The 15521-nt window shown below is 53.8% G+C and overlaps 9 protein-coding genes across 9 annotated transcripts; 4 read left to right on the forward strand and 5 right to left on the reverse strand.

The window, feature by feature from the left end:
* Nucleotides 1–26: 26 nt before the first annotated feature.
* LAESUDRAFT_652645 (uncharacterized protein) lies at nucleotides 27–1075 on the reverse strand (the record flags this gene model as incomplete). Its single annotated transcript, XM_040904373.1, has 5 exons — nucleotides 27–368; nucleotides 423–577; nucleotides 629–772; nucleotides 841–930; nucleotides 988–1075. 5 exons carry the CDS (start codon nucleotides 1073–1075, stop codon nucleotides 27–29), a joined length of 819 nt encoding a protein of 272 aa, XP_040764631.1.
* A 159-nt stretch (nucleotides 1076–1234) lies between these two features.
* Nucleotides 1235–2271, forward strand: LAESUDRAFT_736743 (uncharacterized protein; the record flags this gene model as incomplete). The annotated part of the gene is made up of 7 exons (XM_040910717.1): nucleotides 1235–1269; nucleotides 1327–1391; nucleotides 1446–1530; nucleotides 1586–1649; nucleotides 1711–1950; nucleotides 2002–2099; nucleotides 2157–2271. The coding sequence occupies 7 exons, from the start codon at nucleotides 1235–1237 to the stop codon at nucleotides 2269–2271; spliced, it is 702 nt and encodes a 233-aa protein (XP_040764632.1).
* A 359-nt stretch (nucleotides 2272–2630) lies between these two features.
* On the reverse strand, nucleotides 2631–3211 carry LAESUDRAFT_812554 (uncharacterized protein; the record flags this gene model as incomplete). The annotated part of the gene is made up of 3 exons (XM_040914417.1): nucleotides 2631–2715; nucleotides 2768–2824; nucleotides 2878–3211. Coding segments are annotated over 3 exons (476 nt in total), but the record flags the coding sequence as incomplete, so codon positions are not given.
* Nucleotides 3212–3460: 249 nt separating this feature from the next.
* LAESUDRAFT_699810 (PR-1-like protein) lies at nucleotides 3461–5163 on the forward strand. The gene is made up of 8 exons (XM_040906393.1): nucleotides 3461–3552; nucleotides 3635–3858; nucleotides 3935–4479; nucleotides 4539–4610; nucleotides 4672–4715; nucleotides 4777–4851; nucleotides 4902–4960; nucleotides 5015–5163. The coding sequence occupies exons 2-8, from the start codon at nucleotides 3677–3679 to the stop codon at nucleotides 5031–5033; spliced, it is 996 nt and encodes a 331-aa protein (XP_040764634.1). The 5' UTR covers nucleotides 3461–3552; nucleotides 3635–3676; the 3' UTR covers nucleotides 5034–5163.
* Nucleotides 5164–5592: 429 nt separating this feature from the next.
* On the forward strand, nucleotides 5593–6684 carry LAESUDRAFT_699815 (uncharacterized protein; the record flags this gene model as incomplete). The annotated part of the gene is made up of 6 exons (XM_040906394.1): nucleotides 5593–5810; nucleotides 5869–5976; nucleotides 6035–6134; nucleotides 6193–6252; nucleotides 6311–6536; nucleotides 6603–6684. Exons 1-6 carry the CDS (start codon nucleotides 5622–5624, stop codon nucleotides 6682–6684), a joined length of 765 nt encoding a protein of 254 aa, XP_040764635.1. The 5' UTR covers nucleotides 5593–5621.
* Nucleotides 6685–7040: 356 nt separating this feature from the next.
* Nucleotides 7041–8137, reverse strand: LAESUDRAFT_736746 (uncharacterized protein; the record flags this gene model as incomplete). Its single annotated transcript, XM_040910718.1, has 5 exons — nucleotides 7041–7477; nucleotides 7533–7593; nucleotides 7649–7822; nucleotides 7878–7968; nucleotides 8031–8137. The coding sequence occupies 5 exons, from the start codon at nucleotides 8135–8137 to the stop codon at nucleotides 7041–7043; spliced, it is 870 nt and encodes a 289-aa protein (XP_040764636.1).
* Nucleotides 8138–8585: 448 nt separating this feature from the next.
* Nucleotides 8586–10065, reverse strand: LAESUDRAFT_141611 (uncharacterized protein). Its single transcript, XM_040901326.1, has 4 exons — nucleotides 9758–10065; nucleotides 8883–9701; nucleotides 8735–8813; nucleotides 8586–8682 (listed from the first exon to the last, which is right to left on the reverse strand). The coding sequence occupies exons 1-3, from the start codon at nucleotides 9788–9790 to the stop codon at nucleotides 8805–8807; spliced, it is 861 nt and encodes a 286-aa protein (XP_040764637.1). The 5' UTR covers nucleotides 9791–10065; the 3' UTR covers nucleotides 8586–8682; nucleotides 8735–8804.
* Nucleotides 10066–10196: 131 nt separating this feature from the next.
* On the reverse strand, nucleotides 10197–11995 carry LAESUDRAFT_725646 (NADH-cytochrome b5 reductase). The gene is made up of 7 exons (XM_040908858.1): nucleotides 11291–11995; nucleotides 11154–11238; nucleotides 10946–11102; nucleotides 10471–10891; nucleotides 10390–10417; nucleotides 10276–10336; nucleotides 10197–10227 (listed from the first exon to the last, which is right to left on the reverse strand). The coding sequence occupies exons 1-7, from the start codon at nucleotides 11598–11600 to the stop codon at nucleotides 10213–10215; spliced, it is 1077 nt and encodes a 358-aa protein (XP_040764638.1). The 5' UTR covers nucleotides 11601–11995; the 3' UTR covers nucleotides 10197–10212.
* Nucleotides 11996–13099: 1104 nt separating this feature from the next.
* Nucleotides 13100–15244, forward strand: LAESUDRAFT_714024 (uncharacterized protein; the record flags this gene model as incomplete). Its single annotated transcript, XM_040907032.1, has 3 exons — nucleotides 13100–13875; nucleotides 13931–14098; nucleotides 14155–15244. 3 exons carry the CDS (start codon nucleotides 13100–13102, stop codon nucleotides 15242–15244), a joined length of 2034 nt encoding a protein of 677 aa, XP_040764639.1.
* Nucleotides 15245–15521: the final 277 nt, after the last annotated feature.

Raw genomic sequence — 15521 nt, forward strand, 5'->3', positions numbered from 1 at the left:
CGAGTTCCATGAGAGAGCAACGGACATCACGACGTCTCCTCGAGAACGACAATGCCGGACTGATTTCCTCTTCGCCGTCGTCGTTTCCGTGCGCGTATACTCTCATCTTTGGTTTTGTGATCTTTATCGGTGTTAATGTTGGGCTCGTCTCGCTTCCGTTTCCCGCTCATCCGGGACTGCTCACTCGCGAAAGGTGTCCTGCGCTCGTTGTGACTGCTGAGTTGCTCAGACTTCGGCTTCTTCTTCTTCACGCTGAGGGGGTTCGGGCCTTTTGGACCCTTCTTTTTCTTCTTTGGTGGCTCGGTAGCGGTGGTAGATGGCAGGCCAGCAATCTCAGGCGCAGATGGGTGAAGCAATTTCGCCTCCGCCTGTAAGCTGATCAGCAAAGTCACTGGAAAGAGAGACACGGAAGGTGGACGTACAGATTCTTTCGCTTCTAGCGTAGCCTTGTTTGGCGGCTGCAGTATCGTGACCGAACGGTTGATATGAACGATGGGGACAGCAGGCACGTCGCGTAGTTTTGAGCGCAGTTCTGTTGATTGCGTCGCGATAGCATAGCGATGTTTGTTTGTCTCACCTGAATAGTACATGAAACATGGGAAGTAGACCGGAAAAAACGTTTACATACCGACAAGGCTCGCAATACACTCGTCCCCAGGTATCGCCACACGGTGGTTGCATTTCCGCCGCTCGAACGTCTTGGCGAGGTCTACCGCGGGCTGCTGCTCCTTTGCTTGCAGATAGAGCTCTTGGATGCAGCACTGGGTGATCACTGAGGAGCCGCTTCGCCGGGTGGTTAGTGAAGTGCTGATGCGAAACATTCAATGCGAAAGCGCTTACTGAGTTTGACGGACCCTTGTAGGACGACCCCGAGTTGCTTCAGGAAGTCGTGCTGTTGGGAGGCGGCGTGTTTGCACATCTCAGAGTCGACTAAAGGGGATGGCTAAGCTTTCGTGGGGTTCAACGCGAGCAGCTCTTGCAGCTCACCTAGAACCTGGTATGGCTGCCTAAAGCCAAACGACATGCAGTACATGGACATCAGCTTGCGATAAGTCTTAGCACGCCCTTGCCGCATCTTGAACGGTGTGAGACAACGGTATACAGTGGGGACTTGGACTAGGAAAATGGACGACGTCCAGAGTGATGGTAGCGCTAGTAGTCGATCACCAGTGCTTGTGTGTGTTTGTTGTACAAAAGCCTCTACCGCGTCACTCGATACACGTCCACTCTCGCGATGCGTGTACCGTTGTTTCTGCTCGCCTTGGCGAGGTGAGCATCTTGAAACTACACTTGTCACTCATATTGACACTCTAATGATGCAATTAGCCTATTTCACACCGCGCTTGCCGTGGATTTGAGGGGACGAATCTCCTGGAATGAATTATGTCCTAGTACGAGGCTGTCATTCTCACGACTCGAGGGTACTGTCTGACTTGTCTTGTCAGACGTAGGGTTTTTAGGGCACGCAAAGGTTGTGCTCGATGATGACAAGCTACGTGGGGGAATCACAGAAGATGGCGGCTTCGTGATGTGCGTTCTCTCCGTTGGCCACACTTCTGTTCGTAGAGCTGAACGCCCCCGACAGCCCTGATGTCCCAGCCGGGACGTATATCCTCTCCGTAGTAGCACATGATCACACATTTGACAAGGTACTCCTCCACTGCGCTCGCATTGATGGTTTTCGTGCTCATCGTTCGAAACAATGTCCAGCTGCGAGTAGATGTCTTCGAGACGGACTCGCTGCCCGAGGTCCGACCCTATATCCCTGGCACGCCTCTCTCTCCACCCTCCGCCATAGCACTTCCCTACCCAATCGTGCTTACTGCGCGGAAGAAGAACGATTACTTTGCCCCACCGCAATCGTTCAATCTGTTGGGCACGCTACAGAGCCCCATGATGTTGATGATGCTCTCGATGGGCGCTATGATGTTAGCAATGCCGTATCTCATGGTATGTCCTTCCGACCATGAAGACATGCGCCAACACTGACGTGAGCCTCAGAAAAACATGGACCCAGAAGTCCTGCAGGACTTCAACAAGCGACAGTCTCGTATTGGCAGTCTGCAAAGCTCGCTCCAGAGTGGTGACATCAGCGGCGGGTGAGTGTGCTCCATTAAAGCAATGTATGCGGGCTGACACTACCTCCCCTCGTGCAGATTATCGGCGCTGCTACATGCAGGGGAGGAAGAGAAGCCTTCAACACCCAGCCCGTCGAAGACGGCAACGTCATCCAGTATGAAACATCGCAGTGGCAAGCACAAGAAGCGATGAAGCACACGCGCTCAGATGTATTTCTACACTGCTATCGCATTGTACTCAGACTCCCTAATATAGGATCCCACAAGTAGCCTTTCACCTGCCCATATGCTTACTACAGCAAAACTGTTACCGCACAATACCAGGCGATTGCGTCGTCCTGCATTCTCGTCTACCCAGTTGGTATGGCATGATGAGGGGATGTGAGCGCTATGTACCTAGAGCGTCCATCACTCTAGCAGGACCAATGGTCATCTCAGGTTATTTCCTGGATGTATCCGAGACGTATTCATATTCCAGCTTATGTCGAGGCAAATGACTTCCCCTCAGCGGATATTCTGCCGGGCCGTGAAGATGCTTTGGATCTGGGACTGCTACCGTTCTTCATTCATCGTCGTCGATGGTTGTGTGTCGTCGAGACACTCAGGATATTCGAGTGCACGTCTCAGAATCGCATTTCTGTGGAGCTGCGCGTGAAGCTAATGAACAAGGCGGGGATAGTTTTACATACCGCTGCTTGAAACGAGTAAGGACTGCCTGAGGTGATTGACAGTCGTTCTCTTCGACACTATTGCAGCGACTTATTAGCACACCATTCGTTAATGACGTAGCTTAACGCACCGTTCCTCGGGCACAGCCGTTGTCTCAAGGATATACATCTTGTTGTTCCTATTCAGCTCATCCGCTCCAGGAGCATCGGTGATCCTAAGCCCTGTCACCGCCACGTCGGCCGACAGGCTCTTCACTGTCGGGGAGGAGCCTCTGTTCGGATCGTAGTCTATGACGAGGACATGCTCGCCTGGATAGTGCGGCAAGAGGGCTCTGGGAGAGTCATCGGCGTAGTGGTACTCGATCACCGGGTGGCTGAGCGACGAGGAGGTGGGAGCCGGGTTGCTCAAAGGGGATGAATGGGCCACTAGGACGTAGTATGGAGGATCCTCGCTGCAAGACATGTCCTTCAGTGGTGGTTAGAAACACAAGTGGCAGGAAAGCATGAGCTGAGCGCAAGTTGAGCGAGGATGGCGCGCCCACGTGATGCCCTACGATGCACACGCCGTATCGACCACATCTGTATGTCGTGTTGATCTGCATCTCAGGCTTCAAGCCCTTACATTCACCCTGGGAGCGTCTACGACACGTGGAACTGCATGCCCATTGCTGGATACTCGCCATCATAGCTCGCTAGCGATATGAACGCGGGACCTTACGACCTCGACATGATCAATCGATTTCCGTGGCGACGTATCCTCCCTACCAAGTCGCCCTCACTCGACATATAAGAAATGGGGCTCTCCTGTTAGTCTTCAACTTCTCTTTTTCTTTCTTTTGCGCTAAGCTCTAGCCCCGTCGGCCCTCATATTCACTTACTGTCTTTCAGCAGTCCTTCTTCTGAGAGCTACATTCTTTCATACAAGCATCTATGATGAACCGGCTGGCAATTGCACTGCTTGTTCTCGCTGTGATAGTCTCCGAGATTTCTTGCGCGCAAGCGGGCTTGGATTATGCACACCGATACCACAAAAGACGTAGTAATCTCTCGAGAATGAAGAAGGCTACTTCTGCTGGGAAGATCTCGCGGCGCGCATGTCGCGTAAGGCCATCGTACGTGAACATCCATGGATCTGTTCCCGACGAATGTCTTCGTTACTTAATTGTGATGTTGACGGTCGGTCTCTAGATCAGTCACCAATCTGCCTTCTGTTCCTGCAACGCAGTCAATCAGCGACTCCGGGCTGGTATCGTATGTGCCAATCACCATCTCAGAAACACCCATTACCTCTTCCCTCCAACCAGCAGTCGCGATCTCAACGACGCAGCCAGCTGTAGACGCCTCTGTGGTGTCGTCTTCATCCGCTTCCCCACGGACGGCGCCGACCGTAGTCTCATCAGCCGAGCCCGTAGCTGTATCTTCTTTCACATCCAGCGCGAACGATACGCCTACCGCGTTGACCACCACTGCTGCTGCACTCTCAACCATCAGTGTCACCTCGTCTTCCGCCTTCGTGGCGACCTTGGCGTCTTCCTCGGCGGCCGCAATCACATCCTCTGTATCTTCCACGTCACCGAGCGACATCGACCGGTATCTGTCCGACCAGAATACCGTTCGTGCCCAGCATGGCGCTGTAGCCTTGACTTGGAACGACACGCTTGCCGCCGCGGCGCAGGAATGGGCTAATGGCTGCGTGTTCGAACACTCTGGCGGCACATTGGGACCTTACGGGGGTGTGTAATCAGCGAGGCCTACATATCCAGTAGTTTCCTGACACTTCCTTTCGCCATAGAGAATCTCGCTGCTGGTACGGGCAGTGGTTACGGAATTGCAGCGGCCATTCAGTCTTGGACCGACGAGGCCTGTGAGTGCCTCCACACCACAACTCTGCATGCAGCACTGATCTTACGCGGAACACTTGCCAGCTCAATACAACCCCAGTGACCCAGTTGCGTCGCATTTTACTCAGGTGCGTCTCTCCTCATTTCGCGCCTATCAGTCCGCATGGGGCTCATGTGAGGCTGGCATAGGTTGTATGGAAAGCAACCACGGAGGTCGGCTGTGGTATGCAAGAGTGTAACGGGATCTTCCCTGCTAGCTATGGGGTGAGTGCATACTGCACAAAGAGGGTTGTTGTTGATTTTCGCTTGCATAGCCTGCCCAGTACTACGTCTGCGAGTACTTTATACAAGGAAACGTGGAAGGAGAGTTCAGGTAGGTGTTTCACAAGCCTGCCGTTGGAAAACTGGCTCATCGAGCCGAACTCAGCGAGAACGTGCAAATGTGAGATTGAGGAGATACAGCAGCTTGTTTGAGCAGTTGTTAACACAGGGTGCATGACCTGTTTTGTTCATGAGAATATTTGAAAGATGATCAAACGAGAACCATAGTTTGCTTATGTTTTTATCAATGACAGTTTCTAGAATTATTTTAATGCTTATCAACTAAAATGTGCAGCAGATCACCTATCTTTGCTGCATAATTGAGTTAATAATAATTAAAATAATTTGAGAAGTTGTCATTGACAAAAACATGAGCAAACTGTGGTTCTCCTCACAATCATTTACAATATTCTCATGAACAAAATAGGCTGTGCTGCCTGTGTAGCTGTACCTTGTGCTTGCATCGTCATATATGTCATAGTTGTTTCAATCTAGATATACTCGCTCGAAGCGAAATGCACGACTTTTTATACTAAACAATTTGTTGAAGATCATGACTAGCCTAGAGTCAGTTGCATTGGCCACCAAGGGCGTCTGTGCCACGTGCATATTTGGTGATCCACAAGCAAGCTTGTGAAATCATTTTTTTGTAATACTTAACCCGCCGTGCTAATAATGCGCACCTCTCAAGTCATCTCACTACGGCCGGGTGGATGTTCTCCAAGTCTCGAGGGGTCTCAACCATCTTCGCTGTCCTCTATGTCGCCCTAGTCCTCGTCACCACCTTCTTCGCAGCGGTATCATGCGCCTTGCTGCTCTCCCAGGCCGTCAGGACCGACCCGCACAGGTCATGGAACGACAACTGGAATGCGGTGGTCATCGGCGCAGCGTATGTCCTTGTGGTACTTGTTACTGTTAGCATCTGTACGGGTAGAGGAAAATCTGAATGGATTGCGACAGTGTGTCTTCTCGCTGGCGTTCTGCTTGAAGCGGAGGATTGCCGTACACCGGAGGCTGCAGAGGATCTCGAAGACGTACCGTACCTTGGGTAAAGCGGACCTGCCTGAGGTGGATCTTGTGCTTCAGCCATTCCATACCACCTTTCCTGACCGTGTCGTTCTTGCAGACAGTGCACCGCTTCATCCAGCAGGAGTATACCCGCGCTTGTCTGGTCACGTACGAGTCGCAACCCAAGGACGGGCTTCAGGAGGGGTGGGGCAAGCCTGGTGGGGTCCTCATTTTTGAATTCCTCTCTGCACCTGTTGAGATGATGCTTCTGATTAGGTACTAAGTATGCCGATACCCGATTTCGCACCGCTCTTTTGAGAACGGTGAAGGAGATAGGCTCGTATATTTCACTATCTCCAACGCCCTCATTGTCTAACGGCCTATCGACCTGAAGACGCCCTCGCACATCTCATCATACCCCGTCACCCCTTGCTACGCCCACACGTCCGGATGCTGCATCACTTCCGGTTCATTCGTCCGCTGCTCTCTCAAGATGAAGACAGACTCACTCCCTTGCACTACTACGACTCTGCCATTCAGCTCGCACGTTATGCCTTTCGAGAGCTCACGGAGGGTGAGTACATTGTCGGCAAGAGGGCTGCCGATGAGATCAAGCGGATGTGAGTGTCTGTCCTACCCTGAATGCAAAGCTCTGCGATGAACCAATCTGCTTTCATGCTGCATAGATTGGATGAGTGCAGGCAAGAGATGCTCGAAGGTTCAACCCCGGATTTGCCTGGCGCCATGTCGGCAGTGCTCAGTATCTGAGGCTTGTTCTGGGACAGCCTATCTCCATATCGATTGACCGCAGAACATCCCCACTTGTGCGTCTCAGGGTCCAGGGCTGCTTTCCGATTCAATTGTTTCCTGGCTGCACTGCATGCGCTGCCGAGCAATACGTTGGGACGCCTGGCTCAAGACGTTGGCCACGGCAGGGTATGCCATGTCGCAGTGCTACTTGTTCCGTGTTGCGCTCGCCGTAAAGGAAGACATCATTGTTAAGACAGATTGAAGGACGAAGGCGAGCCGGGTATATAACATCGACCATACGAGTAGGAGGCGTCTCGTGAGTGTCCAGCAACATCTACACTATAGTCACGGCTAGTGTATGGTACATCCTATCATTAGTGCAGTCCGTTAGCGTATACCTTCTTCCAGCTCGGCCGCTCGCTCCACGCAGCCCAGTATGCAGCGACCTTCGCGGGTATCTCCTGGTGCGTCTCCTTCTCAAGCGCTTTGTAGCCATCCTTGTCCACGGATGCGCCTTTCACATGCGCGAGGCGTGCCAGCCACGCGGCCAGATGGAAGTCGTCCTCCCCAGGCGTCTTGCCGCCAACAAAGCCGCTTTCTGGGAGGATCGCCGGCAGCTCGTTAATGATGAATGCGGATATTGTTTCCCAGTGTGCATTTGACTGCGCGAAGAAGGCTTCCTTCGCTTCCGGCGACGCTTCGCCTTTGTATAGGGCAAGGACGCTGCCATTGTCCTTTATCTTCTCCTCATAGAATTGCTTGAATGGCGCCGCTTCGGGAGTCTGGAAATACTTCTCCAGAGCATTCTGGCCTGTCGGCGGATCAGCACGGATACGCAACTGATGATATTGACAGCGCGAACTCACGGTTCTGGACGAATGTCATGGGGAAGCCGGATGCAGCAGCCTGCAATTCATCTTCGTTGCGCTGATGGCCGCGTGGGATCAGCGGCATGTCATTTGACCCGACAGTCTGGACGTACTGTGAGTAAAAGCGGGAAATTGGGGTCGTATTTGTCCTCATGAAGCTTGGCGATGAACGCGGTACCGACGGTGACCTTCTTCGGTGCGTTCTTGACCAGGTAGTGAGTGACTGATTGTGTGTCGGTGAAGACCTGTCCACCAGCTTGGAGGACAGGCAAGGTCGCTTTAGGATTCTTATCCCCCAATCAGCAAAAGAAGGGACAGGTTCCGATAATCGCAGGAGCTCACAATCTTCAAGAAGTCGGGTGTGAAGTTGGCACCTTCGACAAGGTCGACTACCTTCTTCTCAATTTGGCCTTCTTGATAGCCAAGCTCTTCACTGCACGCCGGGCACAATGCAAGATAAGCACAGGTAGTGGATGGCATCGTCAAAGTACATACACAGCGAGCTCGGGCACCGCAGACCATACCGACAAGCCAAAGACGTAGAGAGTAGCAGGCTTCTTGGAGGGTCGGAAGTGCTTAAGGAAATTGCGAACCTTGGACATCTTGGAGGTGTAGGAGGTGTTCTCGCGGGGCGCAGTGTGGGTATAGTCGAGCGCAGCGTTGGGCCTCCAGTCACACAGCTATGGGGCAGCTTTATAGCCGCAGGGGTGCAGGGTTCGTGCTGGTCACGGTGTTGATGACAGAAGCGTGCTATGCAGGAGGCATGATGGGAATGCGGTTATCACTCGGCGAGCGTGCTCCGGGCGCGTAGTGGTCTTATGTTCAGGTCCCGCTCGTCCGTGATCCGCGCTTGCTAAGACTCTTATAGGGGTTGCGTCAATTGTTCATCAAGCCAGGCGCTGGCTTTGTGGCCAGGGCGTGACGCTTACCACCGCCAACAGGCATACTCATATCATGGTGTCATGCTGCGCATCGAAGACGTGATGAGTTGACGAGTAATGTGCTTACGTTAGGCTCGACTCAATAAACGAGGAGTGACATACACGAGCGTCGGCGCTCACCCACGATGCGGGAAGACCTCTTGAAGACAAACATGGTTATCGTATTAGCAGATTATATACAATTTCCTCTCCGAGCATTTCATTATCTTCTCCTCTCGAAGTCAGTGCATGGTTCACATCAAATCGGGCGCAACTCACCATGAACGTGCAGCCAGACCACTTGCCCGCCAGTATCGCGCGTAGTGTATTATATCGACCACATTTTACGTCAGGCGAACTATTCCAGAAACAAGACGGTAATCAGCCACTCAGCGTTGAATGCGAGACGTATCCCTTTGAAGCTCACCTCGATGGATTGGGGGAGACTCTCAACCACCCTCTGCAAGTTCCGCAACGTCACCGCTGGCATGTACATCTGCTTCTGGCAGCTTGGGCAGGTGGCCGCCACCACCGCGAGCACCTCGGGTGCATGCAGCTGTGCAACACTGGTCGTGCGGCCGAACGGCGCCTCTTCTGACCGAGATAGCCAGGCATACTTCAACGAAATCCACTGGACGTGATCAAGATGCCTCTCGCAGGCATCACAGATCGGGAAGTCGTTCGCACTGAAGTAGGCCGGGTCGTCCAGCGCGTCCTTCAGCGCGTCCCTTCTCCGCCGATGCAGCAAGAACAGCTTCGCGATGGCGGGTCCGTCCATACGGGAGACCTCCGCCATCGCGGCGGGCGAGCACAAGTCGAGCGTGAGCGTGTACGACGACGCGAGTTGCGCTTCTTTTTTCCAGAACCGCGAGCACGCGAGGCGGTAGATGCGCAGGGCGTTCGCATCCGTGAGATGGTGGGCGATCGTGCTGCGTATGATGGATACCGGCCCTGGCATGTCGTACTTCTCGGCGGCGAGGAGGATGGATTCTACGACGTCGAGTGAGCCCATCTCGGGCAGCTCCATGCCGCTCACCATCTTCAGGAGCCCGGTCAGGACGTCCGCGTCTTCGTCGAGGTGCAGCACGTCAGAGAATCCGTCCGACTCCCGCGGCAGGCTGAACATGGTGTTGAACCATCCCGAGGTGGTCTTGAGGGTGAGCGAGTGGACGCGGAACAGGACGTTGTCTTTGGAGCACAGCACAACGTCTGAGTCGGCGGAGCAGAATGACGGGTGGCATTTGTTCTGCGAGCACAACCTGTGTTGAGATGAAGTGCCGGATGATGGTAGATAGCACTCACGTCGCGGTCGTGTGAACTTTCCATTGCTGCCATGTTGTCGACGTCGTGAGCAGTACCACCAACGGACCTGGGATCGTGGTTCAAGGCGCTCTGTCCAGCGCATCGCGCAGGAGGGCGGCTTTAAGGGCAGCAGAACGATGAACAGAGTTGGTTTGCATATGGTCGCGGCAAGGGCGAAACAATCAAGCATGCTAGCGAGCGCCTCGTGTGTCCAAGGGAGCTGGACCAGTTCCTTTCTGAGAATGTCACGATCATCAGCGGATAGCGACACACAGGGCTACCGCCGCACGACGACGACGACATGGCAAGATTGCACTCGCACGACAGATGGTGAAGAAAGCAGATAGCATTCACTACAACAAAGGTACAACTGCAAAACCAGCATCCCGACATCTCCTGTGCATCGTGTGTCCAGGGTATCTGTCTAATCCGTCCCAGTGCCCAAATAGATTCCATTAGAAGACAAAGACCTGGGTGCAAGTCAGCAATCTGGGCAACGCTCGGCTCACATCACGTACGTGGTCGTCGAGCTTGCTGACTGTACGCGCAGGAGGGTAGTTGAGTTCCTCGAGGTGTTTCCTGGCAACCATGAGCACATGCTTCGGATACAGTAAGAACATCAAATCACTCACTTCATGGCGGTCATCATGGGAGGGGGTCCTGCACGACATCATCAGCATGCATGTCTGCAAGGTTGTTACGTATGTACGCACCGCAAAGCAGGACCTTGACATCGTTATGTGGGTTGTAAGCCGGCATCCAGTTCTCAACCTGGGCTTTTGAGACAAAACCAACACCGCCGGTCCAGGCCTCGGGAGGGTTGTTCAAGACGTAGAGGACCCGGAAGCGCTCCTCGTGCTTCTTTGCAAGGTCGTCGAGCTCCTTCTTGAGCAGGATGTCCTCCTCGTTGACGTTCGCGTAGATAAGGTTGATGTTTGTGTGGTCATCCGAGTCTTTCAGAGCAGCGCGGATGATCTGGATCATGGGCGTGATGCCGGTGCCACCAGCGATCATACCGAGGACACGCCATTGAGACGGAGAGTACGTGAATTGACCCTTAGGTCCCTTCACCCGGATCTTGTCACCGATCTTGAGGAGCGAAAGGTAACGCGAGATGTTTCCCTTCTCATATGCCTGAATGGAATGCGTGAGCATAGCACGATGGTCATGGACAGACTGATTGGCTACCTTCACCAGGAGGTCGAAGTGGCCACGATCGTCATCGCTACTCGTGGGTGTATAGCTGCGCATGATATCCTTCCCGTTGATCTCGGCAGACACAGAAATGTGCTGGCCGATCGGGAGGCCGAGGATATCATCCGAGTAGGGCAGCTCGAAGCGGTAGCTGCGGTGAAGTCAAAACATGCCCCGAGGATAAAACGAGACGCTCTCTCACATAGCAGTGTTGTGTGATACCGGGATTTTCTCAATCAATGAGAACTCCTGCCACACTTTGGGGTCCAACACCATCTTTCTCTTCTCTGTTGCTTCTGAGTATCACAAGACACGCGACGCGAGGGCACGAACACTCACTGGTATTCCCTCCGAACTTCCCATAGACGAAGGCAGTCGTGGCCACTGCCAGTGCGAACGCCAGCAGCTGACCATAGGAGGTGTTCAGCAAGCCCGCCATGGAGAAAGGAGTTCCAAATTCCGGCCAGCCAGTCGAGTTGGCCATCGAGTCCATATCACGCTTTTTACGAGGAAGACCGATCAAGATCAGGTCGGAGACGTGGTAGCCGGCCGCCTTGAGCTTGGAGTTGATGAACCGGGAGAGGGCGAGGAGGGAGGAGAAGGTGATGATGAAGGAGCCTATATAGGCGACCTGGTAGCGATTGGGCATCTCCGGCTGAAGAAAAGCGGAATCGCACGATGTTGGGGTAGATGGGGGTAACGATATAAGGCGTTCTCGACTCGACCCTCTCTCATCAATGCGTCGCTTCTAGAGCTCACTCAGAACCTGCTTAGTTCTTCTGAGTATTCTTCTTGCACGATCGTCCGGCTTCTCCAAGAACACGCGCAAACTACGTCTGAGACGATGCGGGAGGGAACCGGAGGTCGTTCGACACTCTGCGCAGCCACAACATGTACTGCTGGGTAAATCACCAACGTTCCGGAGACTTTTGCGACACATATCTCCTCTTAGGCCTCTGCACTCCAATAGGCATTTCTTCCAAGCTGCTCAAGCCTCGAATACCCATTCGTGAAAACTCCTTTTGTTTGCTCCGAATGTCACACTGCGGTGAGGCCGACCACACTCAGGAGACATCATGAAGCTAGCATTGCAAGAAGTATATCGCGCTGAGATTAGCCGTATACTCTGCTGCACTGCGCATGTCCAACCCCCTCACCCCCCCTCCCTTTGCATCATGTCCTTTTTGCAATAGGTGCTTATCGACGGACAAGTGACGACGGAGTTGGAGAACTTTTGTGACATGTTGTCCTCGGGTTGACAGGTGATTGATACGTATGATGCTTACATTACCTCCTTGCGGTTGGGTCTGCGTAATTTGACAAATCACTCAGGAATACGTTCGGAGTTGTCCTAGATGCTCGCGTTATCCGGACCAACGTGGTGATGGACGTTGCAATCTGGTCAATCGGAAGCGCTGCATTATCGACATGAATCGGAGGGCATTCATCTGTGCGCTTCGACACTCTTGGAAAACAGCCGATCGGGCCGGCAAAGTGTGACAGAGGAGTTGGTGAACTAGCACATAGAGCAGCTTCGCTCCGAGGTAATAAGATATATACGTATCGGACATAGCTTTTATGCACCCTCAGCGGAGGGAATGGCAATATGAGCCACTTCCCACGGCTTTGACAAGAGTTGACAGAAGATTGAGGTTGTATGTGGTCAACTCACAGAATCACCGGCGTGCCTTGTTGCAAGACTGTTGGGCAGCGTTGAGTCGACGACGCACGGCAGCCGATGATGTCGCGATGCAGATTGGCGTCGTCATTCGAAATGAGCTTAGCATTAATGAAAGACGCGTGAATGGGAGTACGATAGCGGGCGGGGGACGCACGCTGAGGGCCTTAAGGAATGAGACGAGAGCCACGTGGGAACATACCAACGTCGCAGCCACACTCACCGTTGCCAATGCGATTTGTACTACTTATCACCCCGGGCGATCCGAACCGCCCTGGTTTCTTTTTTCCCTCTCCTCCTCGTCCTCGTCCTCCTCGGACCGCTGCAGCTGCTGGGGCTTTCCCTTTCCTCCTTTCCAATATCCCTTCCCTTTTGAGTAAGGGATTGGTTCCCTTTTATCTGCTTTCAATCCATCCCCTTCGTATCGCTATCTGAGTACACGCCGGCGTGTCAAGTCCAACCTCAAAAGCATGGATACAGCAGCAACCCCCCGCCCGCAGTCTGCCCTCCAGTCTGCCACGCCTCGACGGAGAGGTCCCCTCGCTTCACTCCGTATTGAGCCTCCTGCGCACCGTTCCGATATAGCGGTCGTCCAGAACGAGAGCTCTGCTTCTGTCTCCACACTTTCATCTGCCACTTCCGATACGGATTCCTTCGTCTTTCCGACCCCCAGCAAGCCCCGGTCCTCCCGAAACATGAAAAGGCTATCGCTCGCCCTCCCTTCGGCCCAATCCTCCGCCGCCAACTCGCCACTGCTCCCGTCCGATTTGCCAGATGCGGAGCCAAAGCGGAGGCTATCCATCGTTTCCTTGCCTCCCACTACCGGGTCCGGTCTTCTCCGCAGGAGGGGAGAAGAGGACGAGCATTCCGATCCCAGTCCGTACCAGAATGGACCCGTGCAGGTTCTTCCAGGTATCTGGCTCGGTTCTGAGGATAACGTCCGCGATTGGACGGGGCATATGAAGCGCGGTATCAGGTCCATCCTGAACGTAGCCAAGGAAGTCTCGACGGTCTTTGACCTCAACCAGCCGTTGCGCCAATTCGCATCAACGCCCGACTTGAAGGCTGCAGCAAGTAGAACAGACTCGACATACTACCCTGCCCATATCCCCAGCGGAAGGCCTGCGATGCATTATCTCAAGCTGCCTTGGTCGCATGGGCAGGTGGACCTCGTCCATGAGGGCTTCCCCGCAGCCATGGCGTTTGTAGACAAGGCATTGGAACGCGGAGACGGCGTGTTGATCCAGTGAGCAACCTGCGTTCTTGTAACGATGACCACGTTCAGCTTACAACGCATACAGTTGCCAATGCGGAATCTCACGCTCGGCAACGTTAGTAATAGCGTTGGTGATGCGTGCAGCCGCCCAGCGGTCTCCCAACGTGCCTTCAGAAGTGTGGGCTCTCAAGGGAATGCAGGGTGCTTATACCTTCGTTAAAGAGAAAAGTCGCGCCGTAGGGCCTAATATGTCGTCAGTGAACATGCTTACTGCTCGGAATTGCTGTTCACTCTATATTTGCTTTTCAGACTTATTTATCAGCTGTTAGATTATGAGCGGACGTTCAAGACGGGGAACTCCTCGCCGGGATCGTCGGACCAGTCTCCCTCTGAAGAAGAGTGGGGCAAGCAGCGGATGCTGCTGGACGAGGAGAACGATGATCGCGAGAGCATCGAAGTCATGCGGGAAGCAAAGGCCTTGGATCGGGCGATGGAAGATCGCTTGGTCGCACGCAAATCATCGACATCATCGCTGAGCTCCACTGGCACGGGCCCCAGCGGGTCAAGAAGGCTGCGCATCAGCAGCGGTTCAAGAAAACGTGCTGGATCGATCGCTAGCATCATGACTGGCAGTAGCCTACTGAGCGAAGATCTGGTTGAAGAGGACGAGGAGGAGGAGTTGCTGGGCGTTGGAGGCGGATTTGATGAGGGAAGCACAGAGGCAAGTTGTTCCAGCGCAGAGCCCACTGAGGACGAGTCCAGTGGCTCATCTCGAGTCTCGCTTGACTCAAAGTCCCGTGGTCAGATCTCGCCTACGCCGCCGACAGCACGACAGCAACTCCTTATCAGAATGCCTCCGTCGGCTCCTCATCACAAGCTCAGCTTCAATCTCTCCCCACCCGCCACAGCGATCAAGATGTCGTTCGAGATTCCTCCTCTGCCACAGCCAAAGACGAAGTCGAGGCGACGTCCCCCTCCGATTGGTATTCTTCCTCCCGTGCCGTCGTCCCCTGTGATACCGATAAACCCTGCCGTCATGGCGCCCCGTCCTCGCGTGGATGCTCGCAAGGCGGAACAGCCTCCTGCCAACCTTCGCATTCCACAGAGCAGGACCCGCAATCTCCCAACACCGAGACCCATGTCCATGGTCTCAACACCCTCGCAAACGTTGTTTGTGTTTCCCCCGTCGCCGACACTTACCACGCGGACGCCGTCAACCATGACGCTTACGTCCAACACGTCATACCCATTCCCGTCCATGGCAACACCACGGGTTTCATCTTTCAAAGCCGATGGCCGCCGTCGGTCGTTCATTGGCGTTCCACCACCGTCAACACCCACGGTCGCGTCCTCCCGGGTCGACGTGCGTGGATGGTTTGGCGTGAGTTCACGGAAGTAGTCAAGGTCGGATGATATCGTCGTCGTCTGCCGTGACTCGTACGCGCGCTCTTTCGCTCCTTACCAACTCCCGCTCGTTTGTTCCCCGTACTGCGCACCACGCACCGAGGCTGTCTCGCAGCCGTTCTTGGACCAGTTGTTGTACATGTAGCCGCATATGGATACGGAGACTCTGGCACCCACTGCATATTTTATGGCATGTTTTTCTTCTCAGTTCAACTCAAGTAGGACTTGGCACGCATCGTCGTCTGTGTATCAACATTTGCACACTTTTTGTT

Source organism: Laetiporus sulphureus (assembly GCF_001632365.1).
Source record: "Laetiporus sulphureus 93-53 unplaced genomic scaffold LAESUscaffold_18, whole genome shotgun sequence".
Taxonomy (NCBI): Eukaryota; Fungi; Basidiomycota; class Agaricomycetes; order Polyporales; family Laetiporaceae; genus Laetiporus; species Laetiporus sulphureus.